Source organism: Henckelia pumila, chromosome 4 (assembly GCF_033568475.1).
Source record: "Henckelia pumila isolate YLH828 chromosome 4, ASM3356847v2, whole genome shotgun sequence".
Classification (NCBI taxonomy): Eukaryota; Viridiplantae; Streptophyta; class Magnoliopsida; order Lamiales; family Gesneriaceae; genus Henckelia; species Henckelia pumila.
In genome coordinates this window covers 202,833,259-202,850,701 of record NC_133123.1, presented here as the reverse complement: position 1 = coordinate 202,850,701, position 17,443 = coordinate 202,833,259, and the positions used below count along the sequence as shown (strand labels likewise).

The 17,443-nt window shown below is 35.7% G+C and overlaps 2 protein-coding genes across 4 annotated transcripts; one reads left to right on the top strand and one right to left on the bottom strand.

Moving 5' to 3' along the window:
- The first annotated feature begins 6,619 nt into the window (after positions 1 to 6,619).
- LOC140860413 (cyclase-associated protein 1) lies at positions 6,620 to 10,932 on the top strand. The gene is made up of 10 exons (XM_073263430.1): positions 6,620 to 7,076; positions 7,761 to 7,929; positions 8,025 to 8,089; positions 8,787 to 9,102; positions 9,193 to 9,340; positions 9,420 to 9,529; positions 9,642 to 9,697; positions 9,797 to 9,853; positions 10,154 to 10,297; positions 10,530 to 10,932. The coding sequence occupies exons 1-10, from the start codon at positions 6,801 to 6,803 to the stop codon at positions 10,614 to 10,616; spliced, it is 1,428 nt and encodes a 475-aa protein (XP_073119531.1). The 5' UTR covers positions 6,620 to 6,800; the 3' UTR covers positions 10,617 to 10,932.
- Positions 10,933 to 11,630: 698 nt separating this feature from the next.
- On the bottom strand, positions 11,631 to 15,201 carry LOC140863903 (proline-rich receptor-like protein kinase PERK15). 3 transcript variants are annotated; one of them, XM_073267678.1, is made up of 9 exons: positions 15,139 to 15,201; positions 13,895 to 14,574; positions 13,264 to 13,818; positions 12,997 to 13,083; positions 12,838 to 12,908; positions 12,672 to 12,748; positions 12,407 to 12,548; positions 12,162 to 12,323; positions 11,631 to 12,001 (listed from the first exon to the last, which is right to left on the bottom strand). In XM_073267678.1, exons 2-9 carry the CDS (start codon positions 14,490 to 14,492, stop codon positions 11,741 to 11,743), a joined length of 1,953 nt encoding a protein of 650 aa, XP_073123779.1. In that variant the 5' UTR covers positions 14,493 to 14,574; positions 15,139 to 15,201; the 3' UTR covers positions 11,631 to 11,740. The 3 variants fall into 3 exon arrangements, with proteins under 3 accessions (XP_073123779.1, XP_073123782.1, XP_073123781.1); XM_073267681.1 differs by having other exon boundaries at positions 13,264 to 13,815; XM_073267680.1 differs by lacking the exon at positions 15,139 to 15,201 and adding an exon at positions 14,694 to 14,714.
- Between the last annotated feature and the right edge of the window lie 2,242 nt (positions 15,202 to 17,443).

Sequence of the window (17,443 nt, the reverse complement as noted above, 5' to 3'; positions counted from 1 at the left end):
TAATAATAATAATAATAATAATAATAATAGTGATATGTTAAAGGAGTGTTCGCAATTACTAAAAAAAAGTGATTGCTAGCTTTTGTCTTAAAAAATCATTTTTGTGTGTTTTTTAAACCTAGATTATGTGTTAGCTTATGCTTAACTTAATTGAAATCCAAAAGCTAGTCATGTGATGATTATGATTCTTCAAAAATGATTTCAATAAGAAGGTCATTGTTAAAATCACTTTAATCACTTATTTATCAAACACTACCCAACTTTGATTTTTAGATTTTCACATTTGTTTCCAAACACTACCAACTTTTGATTTTTCTTAACTTTTTTATAATCTATAAATTAATCACTTCTACAAAAGCACAATCTATTGCAAACACTCTCTAAGTAACTTCAACAGAACACTACATAAAAATACTAAACAAGCAGATCACAAGAATATAACTTGGAATCGTTTCTGAACAGAGATAACCATAAGAATACAACCGGAGTCGTTTCTGAAGAGAGATAAACACAAACCAAACAAAGCTAAGGGAGTGTTTTGGAGAGCTTTTACTTATTTAAAAGTGATTCTAGCAGAGATTATTTGGAAGTTGGTGAGAAACTAAAATAGGGAGTGTTTGGAAATAGAATTAATTAAAAGCTAATATAAGCTAAAGTTTAGTGTTTGGAAAATAATTACTTTCAAGCTTAATTTTTTAACTAAATGACAATCACACCCTTATTTGATTATTTAATTTTTGAAACTCACACTATAAAAAATGAGTTTATATATTGTATCAAAATTATTTTATTTTTTATAAGATGAATACTTGAAAAAATATATAAGATTAATAAAAATAAAAATATAAAAAATGAAAAATGAAATTTTTTTGTATAAATAGATATGTACAAAAATGTATGAAGATGCAATAAATATATATATATATATATATATATAAATAAATTATTGTAATAATAATGTAAAATTTTAAAAAAATATTTTTTAAACATAATGTATACAAAGCAATCTACAATATTTCTCTTTCGTTTTTTTTTTATTAAACATGATACTAAACATTATCAAAACAGGAGAATGAAAATGTGCCTAATAATAAGTAAATGTATTTTACCTTCCAGCATTCAAGTTGCTGAGGTGTTCATTTCTTTTCTCTGCCCTCAGTTCAATCGTCGTAAGCTTTACACACATATTAAGATGAATCATATTAAGGGCATCATCATCGTTCAAAACACAAACATCTTATGCAATGGAGCTTCACATTGAAGAATAATGGATTCCGGAGATATTTCTTCACATTTTTTGCTCAGACTCACAAAAACATCCATCAAACTACCATCACTGAAGATTGATATGACAAACAACTGCTTCTTGAATTTACAACACGTGAAGGGCAGAGCCGCATATTGAAAATTACACAATACACACACAAGAGAGATTGAGAAGCTTGAGCAAGAATTGGAGAAGAGCAGTAGAATTGAAGATCTTAACAACAACAGAGTTTGAAGATTGCACAACTGGGAACAGAAACGCGTCTTCGGCTTTATTATTCTTTTTTTAAGCTTATTAAATTCTGAATTATGTTTAGTTTAAAGAACATGATTTGTTTTTGCTTATTTTTTTTATCATGAACTAAACTTTTCAAGTCTAAAGGATGATGTAGCTTGATAGAGACAACTTCTACGATGTTTTAATTTATTTGATTGAATTTCCTTAATTTAATTGTGTTTTCTAGAATTGTTTGTTTTTCAATTACTTGATGAATAATTGAATTGTCATATTTATTTGAAATCAATGCTCGGGAGAGGAGATTTTGAGTAGGACCATTAGAAAATATCCCGGGAGAGTTTTTGTGAACATTTTTTTTTTATTTTTTTGCAGTAAACGATTCACACCAAAAGGTGAAAAGAAAATTCAAATTGATTGATTCGTACTTCAAACTTATGGATAATTTGTAACTTCTTAATTATGCTTTTCACCGTTATTCATATTCATCATATTATTGCTGAAATGTATACAGATGAGATATTACTACATAATTTTTATGTTTTAGTCATACAGTTTTGCATCTCATCCTTACTTGGCGAAATGTTCTTTACGTGCTTTTTAAATGTGAAAAAAGAAGAGTTTTTAGTCAACACAATCAAATTTCATATTCAACTTTTAAATTTTTTTACCATTGAATTTTATCATCGAATTATATATTTCACCATATAATCAAAACTTCTTTTTTTATTTTTATCAAATTGCATGGTAAAAAGTGCAAATTACTTTTTTTTACAGTGGCATGTTGATACAGGGAAGAATAAAAAACCTTAAGCTTAGATGATGGAACTCAAAAATCATAGGTAGTGTTTGAAAAAGCTTTTACAAAGTACTTCTCAGTTTTTTCTTAACAAAATTTCAAAAAATTTCAAAATTTTGTTAAAAAAAAGCTGAGAAATAGTGCTTCCTAGAAGCTCTCTTAAACATTATCATAGTTGTAGTAGCTTGCTTCAAGCGAGTTCTCCACAATTCTTAAAATAAATAAGAGCACGTATTCAATATTATATAAAAGGTAAATGATTGACATAAATTTCTCAATCACTCAATTTCTTAATATATGTATAACATACAACTTTATAAAGTAAGAACTTCAGATAAAAGCTAGCTATTTTAATTATTTCAATTGACTGCATAAAAATGATATGCTATTATTAACTAAAACTACATTTGTTTGCTTTGTTTTTAAGTGGGGATTGTCAGGTATAATTCGGGGGACAGATTTGCAAATGTTGTTGGGCTAGAGGAATGTGATGTGATTGTGTAGTAGGTTGGTTTATATTTAAAAAAAAAAAAAAAACAATTAAGAAGCATTCCTCGCATCGTTGCATATGTGTTTTATTGTGTCTATCTTTAATAATTTTTGGTTTTTTTAGTACTTGAATTTGTGTTATGAATTTGGAATGCATGATTCCTCGCTATCCAAGTGGATATTAGAAGTTGGTCTGCTTTATTTTTGTTTACCGTAAAATTAAAATACAATTTCATTGTAGTTATTGGGTATGATATGTTTTGTTATTTTTTTTTTCAAATTAAACACAAACTGAAATTTGTGTTTATAGATAATAAAACCCGTTGTTTTCATGTTTTCATTGAGCCACAGTCTTCTGCATAAACGAAAAAACACAAACCAAAGCAATACCGATTATCCTACGGGTACATTCATGCAAGTACACGTAGAATTTTGTGGTTGTGTTTACTCATAAAAGTGACTTTTACCTTTTATGCTACGGGCCGTTCAAATCAATTATTTTATTTATTTTCACATATTATGTGACTAGATGTATCATCCTTGCTTTTGTAATTGATCGGATGATGTTGGTCTGTTGGATGATCGATTTTCACATATGTTTTTAATGTATGAGTTGCATAATCATATTTTCCTACCAACTTTGAATTCCATAATGATGAAGTGATCAGCCTAATAACCTGTCATCTCAAAATTTGAGTTATTATTCTTTTGTTAATTTGGGGGTACCTTGATGTACGTATTAATTGATTTCTTGGTTTATGTTTCTAAAATCTAATTAGTTATAGTGGTTATGATCGATTGTCTTAAGTAATAATTAGTTAATTACATAGATTGATGGGAAGATAATTGGATTAATGTATGATTAGTAAAAAAAAAATTCTTCCGGGTGACTTTATCCTAGTTATGTCTGTAGGCTAAACTCGTTTTTCATTTTTTTGGTTATTTTGTAGGTGAGTTTACTGCTTGAAATTCTGAAACGATGAATGGTAGTGTAAGGCTCGAGATTATTTGATTTAATCCGAGATTATTTAATTTTAATTCAAAAATATTTAATTTGAGAATTTTTAGAGTTTAGATTTAAATTCTAATATTCTTAAATTATTTATGATTGAAATTAAATTAAAAAGAGGGTTGAGTACTATTTTGCAATTTATGAAGAAATTAGGGGCCAAAGCGCAATTTTGTCAATTTGAGTGGAGGACACATGGCTTTATATGATTTTATACGTGTATTGTATGTATGCGTATCAGAATTTCAGAGCAAAGCATCGAGACTTCTTCCTCATTTCAGAATTTTAAGTCTTTTCTTCATCTTCCAAGCTAGATTTCTCAAGATCCATTCAATCGATTTTTGATCCGAGCTTAGTTTTGCGATCCTTGAAAGAAGGGCTACGATTTGATGTAAGTATCTCCATGTTCCAACATATTTTGGGATATGGTATATTGAGAAAATCAGATTATGATTATGTATTCATGTTCTTGATGTTATGAGAATTATGTATTCGAAATCGGATCGAAGAATGGAAGATGTATGTAATTGTTATGAATTTTTCATCATGTATTTCGAAAACTATACCTACTGATCTAGCTGGTTTTTGATGTTATGTTGCTGGTATAACATGTCTTTGAAGTAGAAATGGATGATAGAGTTGTTATATTTTAGTTTCGGTTACCGATTTTGTACCGTTACGCCGTCGGTTTGAGAAATGATCAAGTTTGAGTTTAGATTGATTGAGCTGGACATTGTTTGAGTTCTTGCTGATGTTCATAGACATATTTTCTATATTTTCAGATTGAAAACAGGGGATTTCAAGTTAAGAATCCCAACTTCGAAATCGATCGACGAAAGAACAAGGTTTGTGACTTCTAGGCTTGAAGATTGAGAAGAGTTTGAGCAGAATTTTGATAGCTTTTATATTTTGTTGTTTGTTCAGATTTGAAGCATTCAAGAACCGAGAAATAAGAAGGTATAAGATGACATCGATAGAAAAAGATTTGTTACTCGAGATAGAGGATTCTCGAGTTGTTCCGTGAAATCACATACTTGTTTACTTATACGTTCTTGTTTTAGAATTTGAATTGTTGATCCATCACAGGTAGTTGATATTTAAATTATAACTGAAGTTATATTGGTATCGTATCGAATATGAACTATCGAAAATAGATCCATCCAAGATCAGATATGATTCTTGAGGCCTGGAGCGGCTTTAAATCTCAATACCAAGATTAGATACGAGTCTTGAGGCCTGGAGTGGCTTTAAATCTCAATACCGAGATTTTATTCGAATCTTGAGGCCTGTAGCGGCTTTAAACCTCAACGAGCGAAGTCCGTTTACGAATTATGCAATTTATTCTTTATTTCTTGAAGTTGATATATGTTGATCTTGTATGTATATGTCTTTTATATTGAGAATTATGTTTTCATCGGATTTTTTCGGCTGTTGTCTTGTTTTTTATATGTGCATGACATCATATGGGGCACGAGCTAGTCAGAGACGACATTGATAGCTCGAGAGAGAGTCTTAGCATGTGGTGGCTTTGGGTTTTAGATGTAGAGTTTGATGTCATAACATGTAATGAACTTAGTTGGTATTGGATCTCAAGAGCTCAACTTGTTTTTATAGTAACTTTGAGTATTTCACTTGTTGTAGCTACTTTTGATGAACTAGATTGAATAAAAATGTTGAAATGCATGTTTAGAAGGAGATTGATTTATTTTAACTTCATTTGTATGCTTTTGGAGTTGTTGTCGATGAAGTACATCAGAATTCATCCATATTTGACAGTAAAAGCAGTATTTCGGAAGTTCGGACAGAGCTCAGCTCGCTCGAGCGCCATTTGGGCTCGCGGAGGGGCTGGACCCGAGCCCTGCTCGCTCGAGCGCACCTTGTGCTCGCTCGAGCGAGCCACCCAGTAAAAAAAATTTGTTCTTTAATTCATTTGAGCTTGGATTATTTATGATCAACTATTTATTGGACCTAAGACTTGATTAGCAACTCGAGCCCCTACATGTAGCAAAAAAATTGCACTAAAAGATTGAGATTTCATCGTTCGTTTGCACTTAAAGATTGATATTTCACCTTGAAAGGATTAAAGATATGTGAGCGCTAAGCCCTTATTTTTAGCTGCTATCTTTAGTTAGGTTGAGCTATTGTAATCAATATGAAAACTCATTTTCATTCAAAAAGTCATAGGATTCCAGCTAATGAATTTATTCAACTCGCCACAACATAAAACCAACTTTCAAAAAATTTAGCTTCTGTTATATTATTGTACATCTCTAATACTATCTTAATATATATTTAAAATTGGGTCCACTATATTATGATTTTGAAAATAGATATATGACATATCTTAAGTAGTATTTATAATCTCTAAAAATAAGTGATTATGAATATTTTTTCATTAAGAGAATCTCCATAATCACTTTTGCAAACATTACCTTAATAACATGCTCAGTGTACAAAATTAATTATAACATATTATGACTTAATCAAATATTTTTAAAATGTCAAATTGATACAAACAAACCATACAAAATATTCATATACTCATTACACATGTGACGCGTGAGCATCGTTATTTTGCTAGTTCCCATTGATTTGAAGCTCCAAGTCTCCAAGTACTCCACACGTGCTCGTTTTTTCAAATAGTAGTATAGAACAACTACTACAAATAGAAAATAGAGTTATTTTTTAAAAAAAATAGAGTCACGGAACACATGACACGTGTCCCACGCACCAGATAGCTCTATTCATCGACACGTGTAACCTACATTACCTCCTCTTTAATTAATAGGCAAAAAAGAGGAATAATAGTTTTCTCAAAAAAAGGAGAGGAATAATAGTGCTCAGCACACATCAAATACCAGTCCAGTTGTATCTTTCGCCTTTCTGCCAAAAGGAAATCGCTCCAAAAATGCACCAACAGTGAATCGCGACCACTGATTCCAGATCTATTCTCTTTCAATTTGTGACTATTAATTTGTTCAGAGACTGAAATTGGGGCGAATATGGATGAAAATCTGATAAAAAGGTTGGAATCCGCGGTTTCGCGGCTGGAGGCGCTGTCCGCCACCGGATTTAGATCGGGCAGTGTGGCGGAGGAGGTTGGAGATGCGGCGACGGATCCGTCGATCGTGGCGTATGGCGATCTGGAGTCGCAATATGTGAGTAGGGTGATGAGCGCTGGGGAGAAGATTGGGGGACAGGTTTTGGATGTTTCCAAGGTTATCGCGGAGGCATTTTCTGTGCAGAAGGAGCTTCTGGTTAAAGTCAAATGTACGCAGGTTAGTGAATTCTAATCGTCTGGATTTTGATTTTGCTCCGTTTTAGTTTGTTTCTTATCGGAGTCTGTAATGTGATGAAATGTTGAACAAAGTGAAACGATTTGCGTTATTATTCGCGCAACTGATTAGTTCTTGTGTTGTAAAGTGATACGACTACGAACAGAATGAGGTGGTATTTTTTGCTTGTGTGTTTGGATAATGGTGAAAGATTGACGATGTATAAAATCTAAGGTGTCCGTTCATTGGCCAATTTTGTTCCATAATGATTTTTCTGCTGGGTTCTTTTGTTATGTGACACTACTAAACTACTACTCTTTTGATGAAACATGAACATGAATCTGTATGATTTCAAATCCACGTTAGTTTTTGCTGCAACACCGTTTGTTATGGTTTTCTGTTTCCTTCGATAAACATCGCATAATGTTTATGCGGTAAATCGTCCTAATGTAAACATAGGATTGTTGGTCTCTTGGTTTATTTTCTCATTAACTCAGTGAAATTCTAGATTCCTGGCAGGAACATAAAGGACATGAATGTGGCAGAGACTTTTTTGATATTTAGCTGCGAGATGCTGTATCTTGCACCTGTGAATGGATATCTAACACGTGCTTTTGATTATTCTTAATTTTGTACCCTCTTTCTATTTCGCACTGTGAGGCTAAAGCCTGATCATGGAACTTCCAGAAACCTGAGGCATCAGGATTGATGGAATTCATAAAGCCGTTGAATGAGGTGATGGCAAAAGCTTACGCATTGACAGAGGGAAGGAGATCTGAATTTTTCCACCACTTGAAGACCGGTGCTGACAGCCTGGCAGCTCTGGCATGGATTGCATATACCGGAAAAGACTGTGGTAAGAGGAATTTAGAAATAGATGTACATTGATCGTTTATTTAGTTCCAACATTCTCTTTTTTCATTTCTAGTTAATCTACTTTGTTCATCATAGGAATGAGCATGCCGATTGCACATGTTGAAGAGAGTTGGCAAACAGCCGAGTTTTACTGTAACAAGGTAATGCTTCTGACTCTTTGCGATATAACTCCAAAGGATTCACACCCCACCAATGAGAGAAACCAAAAAAGGCAGAAAAATGGGCAAGAAATGGTGCAAACTTTGGTGCTCATCGTCCCTGAAGTCTTCGTCCCATGTTTTTATTGGAGCTGAATGACAATGTGGTGATGATTGAACATACTTTTGCCATATCATTTAAGGATTAATAATATGAGCTAGTACAATGTAGTTGTTGAATAGGGGCTGATTTTTGCGCTTCAAAGAGCGATACTGTACTTCACATGTAATCAATTTTCTTGCAAAAACGGATAGGGAATGGAGCTCTGTATCAATCTTGGAGCGCTAAAATATGAGTCAAATATTGGAGTGCAGATATCTACCATCTAATTGCCGTTTTCAAATTTTGTAGAACATGTTGATTATTTCGCGCTACATCATATATGTTTAGTACAACCAGAAATTGAAGAGTTATATTCCATGCTGATACTTAAGATACGTAAGAAAGCCAGTTGACATGTGTACAAATGTCTTGCATTGGGTCCTGATACTTATGTTGTTGTCTTGTTGAGACCTTAAAAATTTCATCATATCGGATAATCTGATTTATTGCTTTAAAAAAATTTTGTAGTTGTCATCATTTATGTGTTATTGATTCTTCAAGGTTTAAAGTTTTGATGTGTACCTGATGATTGCACAGATTCTTGTGGAGTACAGAAACAAAGATGCTAATCACGTTGAGTGGGCAAAGGCTTTAAAGGAGCTTTATGTGCCTGGGTTAAGGGATTATGTCAAGTCTCACTGCCCATTGGGCCCTGTATGGAGTGCCACAGGAAAGACCGCCGGATCTGCACCAACGAAAGCTCCAGCTCCTGGTGCGCCACCTCCTCCTGGTCCTCCCCCTGCTTCACTATTCAGTTCTGAGACTAACAAGTCTTCGTCATCAGCTCCCGCTCCCAAAGTAGGCATGTCTGCAGTTTTCCAGGAAATTAATTCTGGAAAGTCTGTTACTTCTGGTAATTCACTCATATAACTTCCTCATGCTTTTACTTTCCTTGGCTTTATTATATTCTTCTCATCTCTGGCTTTTCGTTATATTCTCAAAGGTTTGAAGAAGGTCACTGCTGATATGAAAACCAAGAACCGCGCAGATAAAAGTGGTGTCGTTAGTGTTGCTGAAAAAGAAGGCCGTGCTGGCTCACCTTCATTTTCAAAGTCGGGACCTCCGAAATTAGAGCTTCAAATGGGTCGCAAGTGAGTGAAATATGTTTATTCTCATAAGTGTAATGTTATGTTTGATTCATTTGTCAAGCATGTTGAATATTGCGTACAGATGGGTGGTTGAGAATCAAATTGGACGAAACAATTTAGTAATTGATGATTGTGACGCCAAGCAGTCTGTTTATGTCTTTGGGTGCAAAAATTCCGTTCTTCAGATACAAGGTATCTATTTTGTTGGTAAACTAAATCAGAATCCAACTATAAGCCATCATTTTGAGTTGATTTCTCTCGCCGGGAGTTGTGAAAAAACTTATATAAGTGTAACTATGTACAGGTAAAGTGAACAACATTACAGTGGACAAGTGCACTAAGATGGGGGTGGTATTCAAGGTCAGTTTAGGAACTTGTTGTAACTGGATGTCTGTATATTAGAAGCCATCAAGCTGTAGATTAACTCACTCATGTCCTTTTTGATACTTCGGGAACTAGGATGTTGTTGCAGCTTGTGAGATTGTTAATTGCAATGGAGTGGAGGTGCAATGTCAGGTAATGATCCTTTTCTGATTTTGGTCATGAGTGTAAGGCTTTTCTTTTCGCTCTGTGCCCATAAAATATGCCCCAACCTAGTGCGTGACTCGTGTGAACTATACGTAGCAGTTACCTCCGTTTAAATAAGAAAATCAGATTTTATGACATACTTTGTAAGTTTTTAACTTTCAAAAATAACCCTACTGGCTCTGTCCATAAAAATCTAGCATGCCCGTGCCGTAACACAAGAAAAATAATCAGCTGGAGCAGCATTGTGTTTTAAGATGCCTTCTGTTCCTTGTAAATTTTCTTTTTCAGGGCTCTGCCCCAACGATTTCAGTCGATAATACATCAGGATGCCAATTATACTTGAGTAAAGATTCTTTGGAGGCTTCTATAACGACTGCAAAGTCGAGTGAAATCAACGTGCTGGTACCCGCATCTGAAGCTGATGGTGATTGGGTAAGTATCATTTCCTATGTGTGGCTGTATGCTTATAGCCCAACCCTTACTACTCCTTTTAACCCTTGCAGTTTATTTGGTGAAGTTTATTTTCACCGCCAAGTGTAACTTCAAATTCTTTCGCGATTGTTTATAATTCAGTTTTGTCAAGTCCCAGATTAGCAATCTGATTTTTCAACAGTAAAAGTATTTCAGACAAGCAATTGGATAAGGTTGATGCCTTTTATTGCAGGGAGAGCATGCTTTACCACAACAATACATTCACGTATACAAGGATGGCCAATTTGTTACCACCCCCGTGTCACACTCCGGAAACTAAATGGCTGAGCGGAAAATTATCTGATTTCATTGGGGCTGTTTTCTTCCCTTTTTTTGACACTTATTTTTTATGAAAGGCTTGAGATTGTCTTTTTCTAAAAAAACAAATATAATTTTTTGATTTATTATGATTATACCTCCTGCCCTTCGTTCATTCATTGTACGGTTGTATTTGGCCTTTTGCCCTGTTTTTGTATCCATTTGTACGGAACTGGTCCGCAGCCAGTCACTGTCTAGTTTGGCAAAAATGTATGGCTTTGGTTTTTGAATGAAATCTCAACGTATTTACGCCCATTTGTGGGTTTACTTGTGGATCAGTGGATGACTACTCTTAACTTCTTATGTTTCAGTGGATTTAAACGAATCTTGAATCGTGTCTCTGAGCAAAAATTGAAAGCCAATGTTGATCTTTTGAAAGTTGATGCAATCACGTCTCACTTTCTCCAGCGACACTTAAAAGTTCAGTGTCTGTTCAATTTTTCGAGAATCATGATAAATTTATCGCTTATCAATTGAGTTGCTTCGCCAGAGTGGCATTGATATATTTTGCACGAAATTGTCAGTAGGGCCTCATCTGGGGATGTTAAGAATGGTAGCGTGCTGGGTTACATTCCACCGTCGATACCGTTTGGGCACTTGCTCAAGCTCTCGGCTCGCCAGAAGTTGCCTGATACATGGCAGGATTCTCTGATTTTTATTGTTCTATAATTTACTTGCATTTCACTGATTTGCAACTCCAGGATGAAACATGATTGTCGACTGAGTTTCTTTCTTTATTTTTTGCATGCCGATCGATCATTACTCCCACTAGTTTTGAAGGTGGTACTGTTGACTAATCCTAAGTTCTCATTATTTTATGCTCGTTTAGGAATTATCAAGCCTCTAGCCCGAGAGTACTCAGTACAGTGGTGAAGTTTTATTTAGTATCTTGCTATATTTATCTGTGTGCGTTTGTGTGTATGTATATGTTTATATATATTCACATGTGTATTAATAATGTCATTTTAAGTAACTAATAAATTCAAGAACCAATCTTACAATAAACATTGTATAAAAACATGAAATTGAGGAGTACAAATATTTCCCTGTTAGTGATTGATCTTAATTAGTTGTGGGATGCTTGTGTCAGGGGCTGCGAGTGCGGCTCCCTGGATTGGACCGGATTTCTTGTAACTGTGCCAGGTCTCCGGTGGAGCCATGCTCGCTGCTGGAGAACTCCTGGCTCGACATCCCCCCCGCACCGCCTTTCCTGAACCTCTTCAAGTCTGGGTACGAGCCCGAGTCTGATTCCGAGGTGCCGCTTGAACTGAAAAGCGCATTTTGTCCTGGCTTGATTCCCTCGTTTAGGTCATCTAACGAAACATCTCCTTCCAATGCACGCACAATCTGCACAAAAATACATGCACGAAACCAATTATTAAATTTGCTTCAAATCTACAAACCCCCCCATGGCTCAAATACAACAATATCAACTAAATTAAAATGTTGAAAAAATATATAAGAATCAATGCTCGCAAAATAAGTTGAAGAGCTGATTAATTTGAACCTGGCTCATTTTGGGGCGTCTCCTAGCAGAATGCCTGATGCACGCCGCAGCACAAGCCACCATGCAAAGCATCTCCTGTGGATCATAGTTGTTTTCCAGCCTCGGATCCACCAGCCCCTCATATCCTCCTCCTTCCGACATCTTCGAAAGAATCGGCCTAGCCTGCATACCATACACAACATTCCAGACATCAGCATACCGAATCCGAGTCCCCAGTACTACTCTTAACAAACTCGAATTCATACCCAGTCAACTAAGCCGTCATCATCACTGGTGATGTCGACCGGGCGACGCCCTGTTATTAGCTCCAAAAGCATGATCCCGAACGAGTAGACATCTGATTTCTCCGTGAGCTTTCCACTTGACGCGTATTCAGGTGCTAGATACCTGTGTGTTGTTTTGAACTAATCACCTCGTTTTCTTGAATCTATAGATCTAGTTAGTATACATAAATTGAAAAATGAAGTGTCCGTTGACTTGTTTCGACGTGATGAGATGAGATATTCGTACCCGAATGTTCCCATGATCCTAGTCGAAACATGAGTATAATTGTCTGAAGAAAGCTTAGCCAACCCGAAATCCGCCACCTAAATAATTTCGTACAAAATTACTTAACATCGAAAAACATTATTTTATACGCACATAACATGCATGTGCCTACGACGTATAACAGTACCTTGGCCTCAAAGTTGTGGTCTAGCAAAATGTTTGCTGCTTTAATATCTCGATGGATAATGCGAGGATGACCTATATAAAATACATTAGATAGTTAAATATATACAAATTTAATAATTCAAAAACAATGACATAAAAGAAGAAAATGGGAGAAAGTTACAGTCTTCATGAAGGTAAGCAAAGCCTTTTGCGGAACCCAAAGCAATCTTAAGCCTCGTACTCCAATTCATTGTTGGCAGTCCACTTCCTACACAAAAGGATATGGTACATCTTTAATTTGCATCAAAAGCTGATGTCATGTAATACTAAAATAAGGGAAATTGTGTTGAGGCATATTTAGCCGTGAATATTAGCAATATCTGTTATCATGACATATGATGAAAAATGGAACTTTTAATTGTGCTAAAGTGTGTGTTATTAAGCATACCATGTAGGTGATATTCAAGGGTTCCATTAGGCACAAATTCATAAACCAGCATCCTCTGAGAACCCGAAATGCAATATCCAACCAAAGACACCAAGTGCCGATGATGAACTCGACTGATTATATCCACTTCAGCCTGGAACTCGCGTTCCCCCTGCCCGCTGTTGGCTTTGAGGCTCTTCACCGCTATCTCCTTCCCGTTGGGCAGCACGCCCTTGTGCACGAACCCGAATCCGCCCTGCCCCAGCAGGTTGGACTGCGTGAAGCCGTTGGTAGCCACCGCCAAGTCGTTGTAAGTGAAGTTGCTCTGGTTGAAGCCGAGGGCCACGGCGGGGTGTGGAGGCGGCAATGCAGCCTGGTGTGGTCCGGAGAAGCCGGCCGAGCTTAGCTCGCTGCTGCTCATCATTGGCGGAGGGGGCGGTGGCGCCACAGGCCAGCCGTGTTCGGAGCTTACCCCGGGGCTGGTATAGGATGGCGGCATCTTCATGACGTGGTCCGTGGAGGGACGGGCAGTACCGTTGGCGTGCCAGTTTCCGCTGTTGTAGTAGTCGCTACCTGCTATCATAACATTGATTGAATCATGAAACAAACGGGTGAAAAAATGGGTAAAATTAGTTAAGGGTGCACTGCATACTCCTGTTTCCATGAGAATTGTCTCTGTAGTAGTTCATATTGTCATGTGGCTTACGTTTCTTTCTTTTAGCACAAGATACCAAGAAAACGATCATAATAAGGACCAGTAATCCCGCCCCTGCCGCCGCTCCTGCTATGATTGCCTTCTCATTAGAGGCAGCTGAATCATCGTTTGAGGGGGAATCCATCGATGCTGGCGAGTTGTTTCTCGGAGGAGAAAGTGTTCCGGATCGAGGTGGAGGTGGAGGTGGTGGTGGTGGTGGTGGTGGAGGCGGCGGGGACGGTGAATTCCCATTTCCACCTGAATTTGATTTCGGTGGGGGTGGAGATTTGTTATTGTTATTGTTGTTGTTGTTGGAAGGTGGGGAATCATTATCCCCGGAAGATGAAGAGCCTTTGTCCGAAGGAGGTGGGGGCGAGCTAGGAGGAGGAGGAGGAGGAGGAGACTTGGAATCGTCCTTAGGTGGTGGGGGTGATGACGAAGAGTCGTCGTCCGGTGGAGGTGAGGACGATGAGGACGAGGATGAGGACGAAGGCGGTGTCGGAGAGTCGGAAGATTTAGAATCCGACGGAGATTTCTCCGGCGATGAGGATGACATTGTCACAGAATCTTATACCACTATTTAATCCGTCAAAATTAATTCATGCATGCATGCCCTGCCGCTCTCCTAAGTAATGACCCTGATCAAGATTCATATATATATTAAATTAAATTATCAATGAAACATTTACATATATCTGAATCAAACATGCACATACATTTAGTCAATTTGATTCGATAATAAGTTAAAATTTTATACTTATTTTGTTTGAGAATTTTCGAGTTTCATGTTTCTGAAAACTCTATAATATATCAACCCAACGAATGTCACACCAAGAGAAGTTTTCCGGCGAAAACCCTGCGATTTCCGCCCACGTACATCCATCGATGAGGAGAGGGTCGGAATGATTTCTTCCAATGCACCCACCAATTTTGGCATATGGCCCATATCTTCTTGTTTTTCCATGTTTTGATGCAATCATTTGGATTGTAACACAATGTATCATTTCGTTGACAAATTGTGATCCAAGAAATACAAAGAAACCATCATGCAAATATATAATTGTGTTCGAGAAAATAATATCTATAGCTATTCATATCAAGAATTTCATATTCCCATTTACCAATAAAAAATTCCAATCCAATAAAAAGATTTCGTAAAAACAAATCGTAGGATTTCAGGGAAGAGAAGAGGGGGAATCTACCTTTAGGAGAAGGGGCAGGGAGGATTCTCAAAGAAAGGATACAAAAGAGATGGTGCATGATTATAGTAGTTTCCAAAAACAAAAAACTATGTGTGCCTCTTCATTTAGCCCCCAAATAAATCTCCTATAAAATAGGAAATTGTACTAAATTTCCATTCTTAGATTTTAAATTAAATTGGTTGTTTGTTCAAAAAATATATTGAGAAATAGGCATTATAGTTTCTTCTCATGTAGCACATGAATATGAATAAAGTCATTTTTTTATTAGGTGATCAAAAACAGTTGTCGCAAGCTTTCGATGTGTATGTATATGAAATCGTTTAACAATAAACTTACTCTTATATATAATAATCTCAACTAAAAAAAATATGAGTTTGAGATGAATGTAGCATCAAAACTTTTCCACTTAAGGCCATGTACAATGGCCGAGGATGTAGAGCGATGAGGTCCACATCCTCGGCCCACATCATCTCTCGCGTGCGAGGAAGAAGCGGGCCTCGCGCGGTGATGCCCCTTCTTTTATTTTATTTTTTTAATTTTTTTTAAATTCATTCAAACGACTTTCTTTTTTTTTTTTTAATTTTTTTGTTTCTTTTTTTTTTAAAAAAAAATTATATGGTCAGATTAATCAGGTCGTTGGAGATCCAACGGTCCAGATTAATCTGACCTTTTAAATCATTAAAAATTAAAAAAATTAATAATTAAAAAATCATTTAATTTTTTTTAAAAAATAAAAAATTCAAAAAAACTTCCAACGACTAGTAATGGCTATATTTTTCAATCTTCTATATATATTCTCAATTACTCCTTGAAACATCAACAACTTCTTCTACACTTTCTTTCTACCGAAAAAAAATTCTTCTTCTTTGATTTCATTCAATCCAAATCCGAAAATGAATCCATGAAATAATGATGATCTTAATTCTCCTCCACCAAAATTTTTGCAATTCAATGCCCAATGGATTGGTCTTTCCCAATCTCAATACTTCGACGAGCAAATGTTGAGTCACATGTTCAATCAAACTCAATTTTCCCAAAATCCAAACGAAGTCCCTCCAATTTTTGAAACTACATCTTCAAAATAAAAAAGGAAAGGGAAACAAGTTGCTGCAATTCGACCAATCCGACACTTGAAAATGACCAAAGCAATGCTAGTTTTTGGAGAATGGTTGAAAAAAAATATAATCAAGAGTTGCCAATAAGATGAAAAGTTCGTTCTAGGGACAACATGCGCCAATATTTTCAAGATCGTGCGAAACGAGTTTTCGCTTTTCAAAACAAAATGAGCGAAATAGAAGCCCTCAACCAAAGTGGATCGTCATTTGAGATGAAGGTATTCTTAAAATTTTATCACAATGTTTTATTCTACTTTGATAGTAAAAAAAATTGCTAAATTATTATTAATTTTAATTAGTATGCTCAAGCTCAAACAATGTTTGAGAAAGATTGTGGAACCTCATGGTTCGATGAAAAAGCTTGGTTAGTCTTTAAGGATCAACTGAAATGGAGGATATGATCGTTAGCAAAATACGAAGCCGATGTGGCAAATGCGACCAAAAAGCTGAAAAATATTGATGGTGAATCATCTCCATATCCTTTCTCCACTCCCACTGATACGCCTACAGCCGATGAAGGAAATGACGTGCAAGAAGTGGAAAAAACCATTAGACCAATGAGAAGAAAGGCCTTCAAAGCGAGCATGAAAGGATCTGGCCCAAAAAAATTCCATGATAGATTTGTATGAAAAAATGCGTGAGGAGCAGACAAGGTTTTATGAAATTGAGGATACGAAGATTTCTATGGCAAGAGAGCATTATGCAAAAATTGAGAAACGGATGTCCAAGAAGTACGAAATAGAGTTGAGGAAGCAAGAGATGAAAGAAAGGAAACAAACGATGAAAGAGATGGAGGCTGAGAGAGAGCAAGAAAATCGAATCATGGAGAAAGATATTAATGATCCAAACATGAATGATGTGCAACGTGAATATTTTACGAAGATGCAACAAGCAATTCTTCGTAAAAGATTTGGGCAGTAATTTATTTTTTTGTTGGTAATTTGCTTTAATTATTTGTACTTTTTTTAAATTTCTTAATTTTTTTTATTTCTGAATTTTATGTAATATTTAAATTTTAAATATGTGTAATTTTAATTTCTTTTATAAATTATGAAAATTTATTTTATGTTTAAATAAAAAATATATATTTAATAAAATAAAAAATTAATATTTCAACATCCTCTCTACAATACCATCTCACCCTCGAAGAACCAAGCAATGAAGTTATCATCATTGACATCATAATGCAA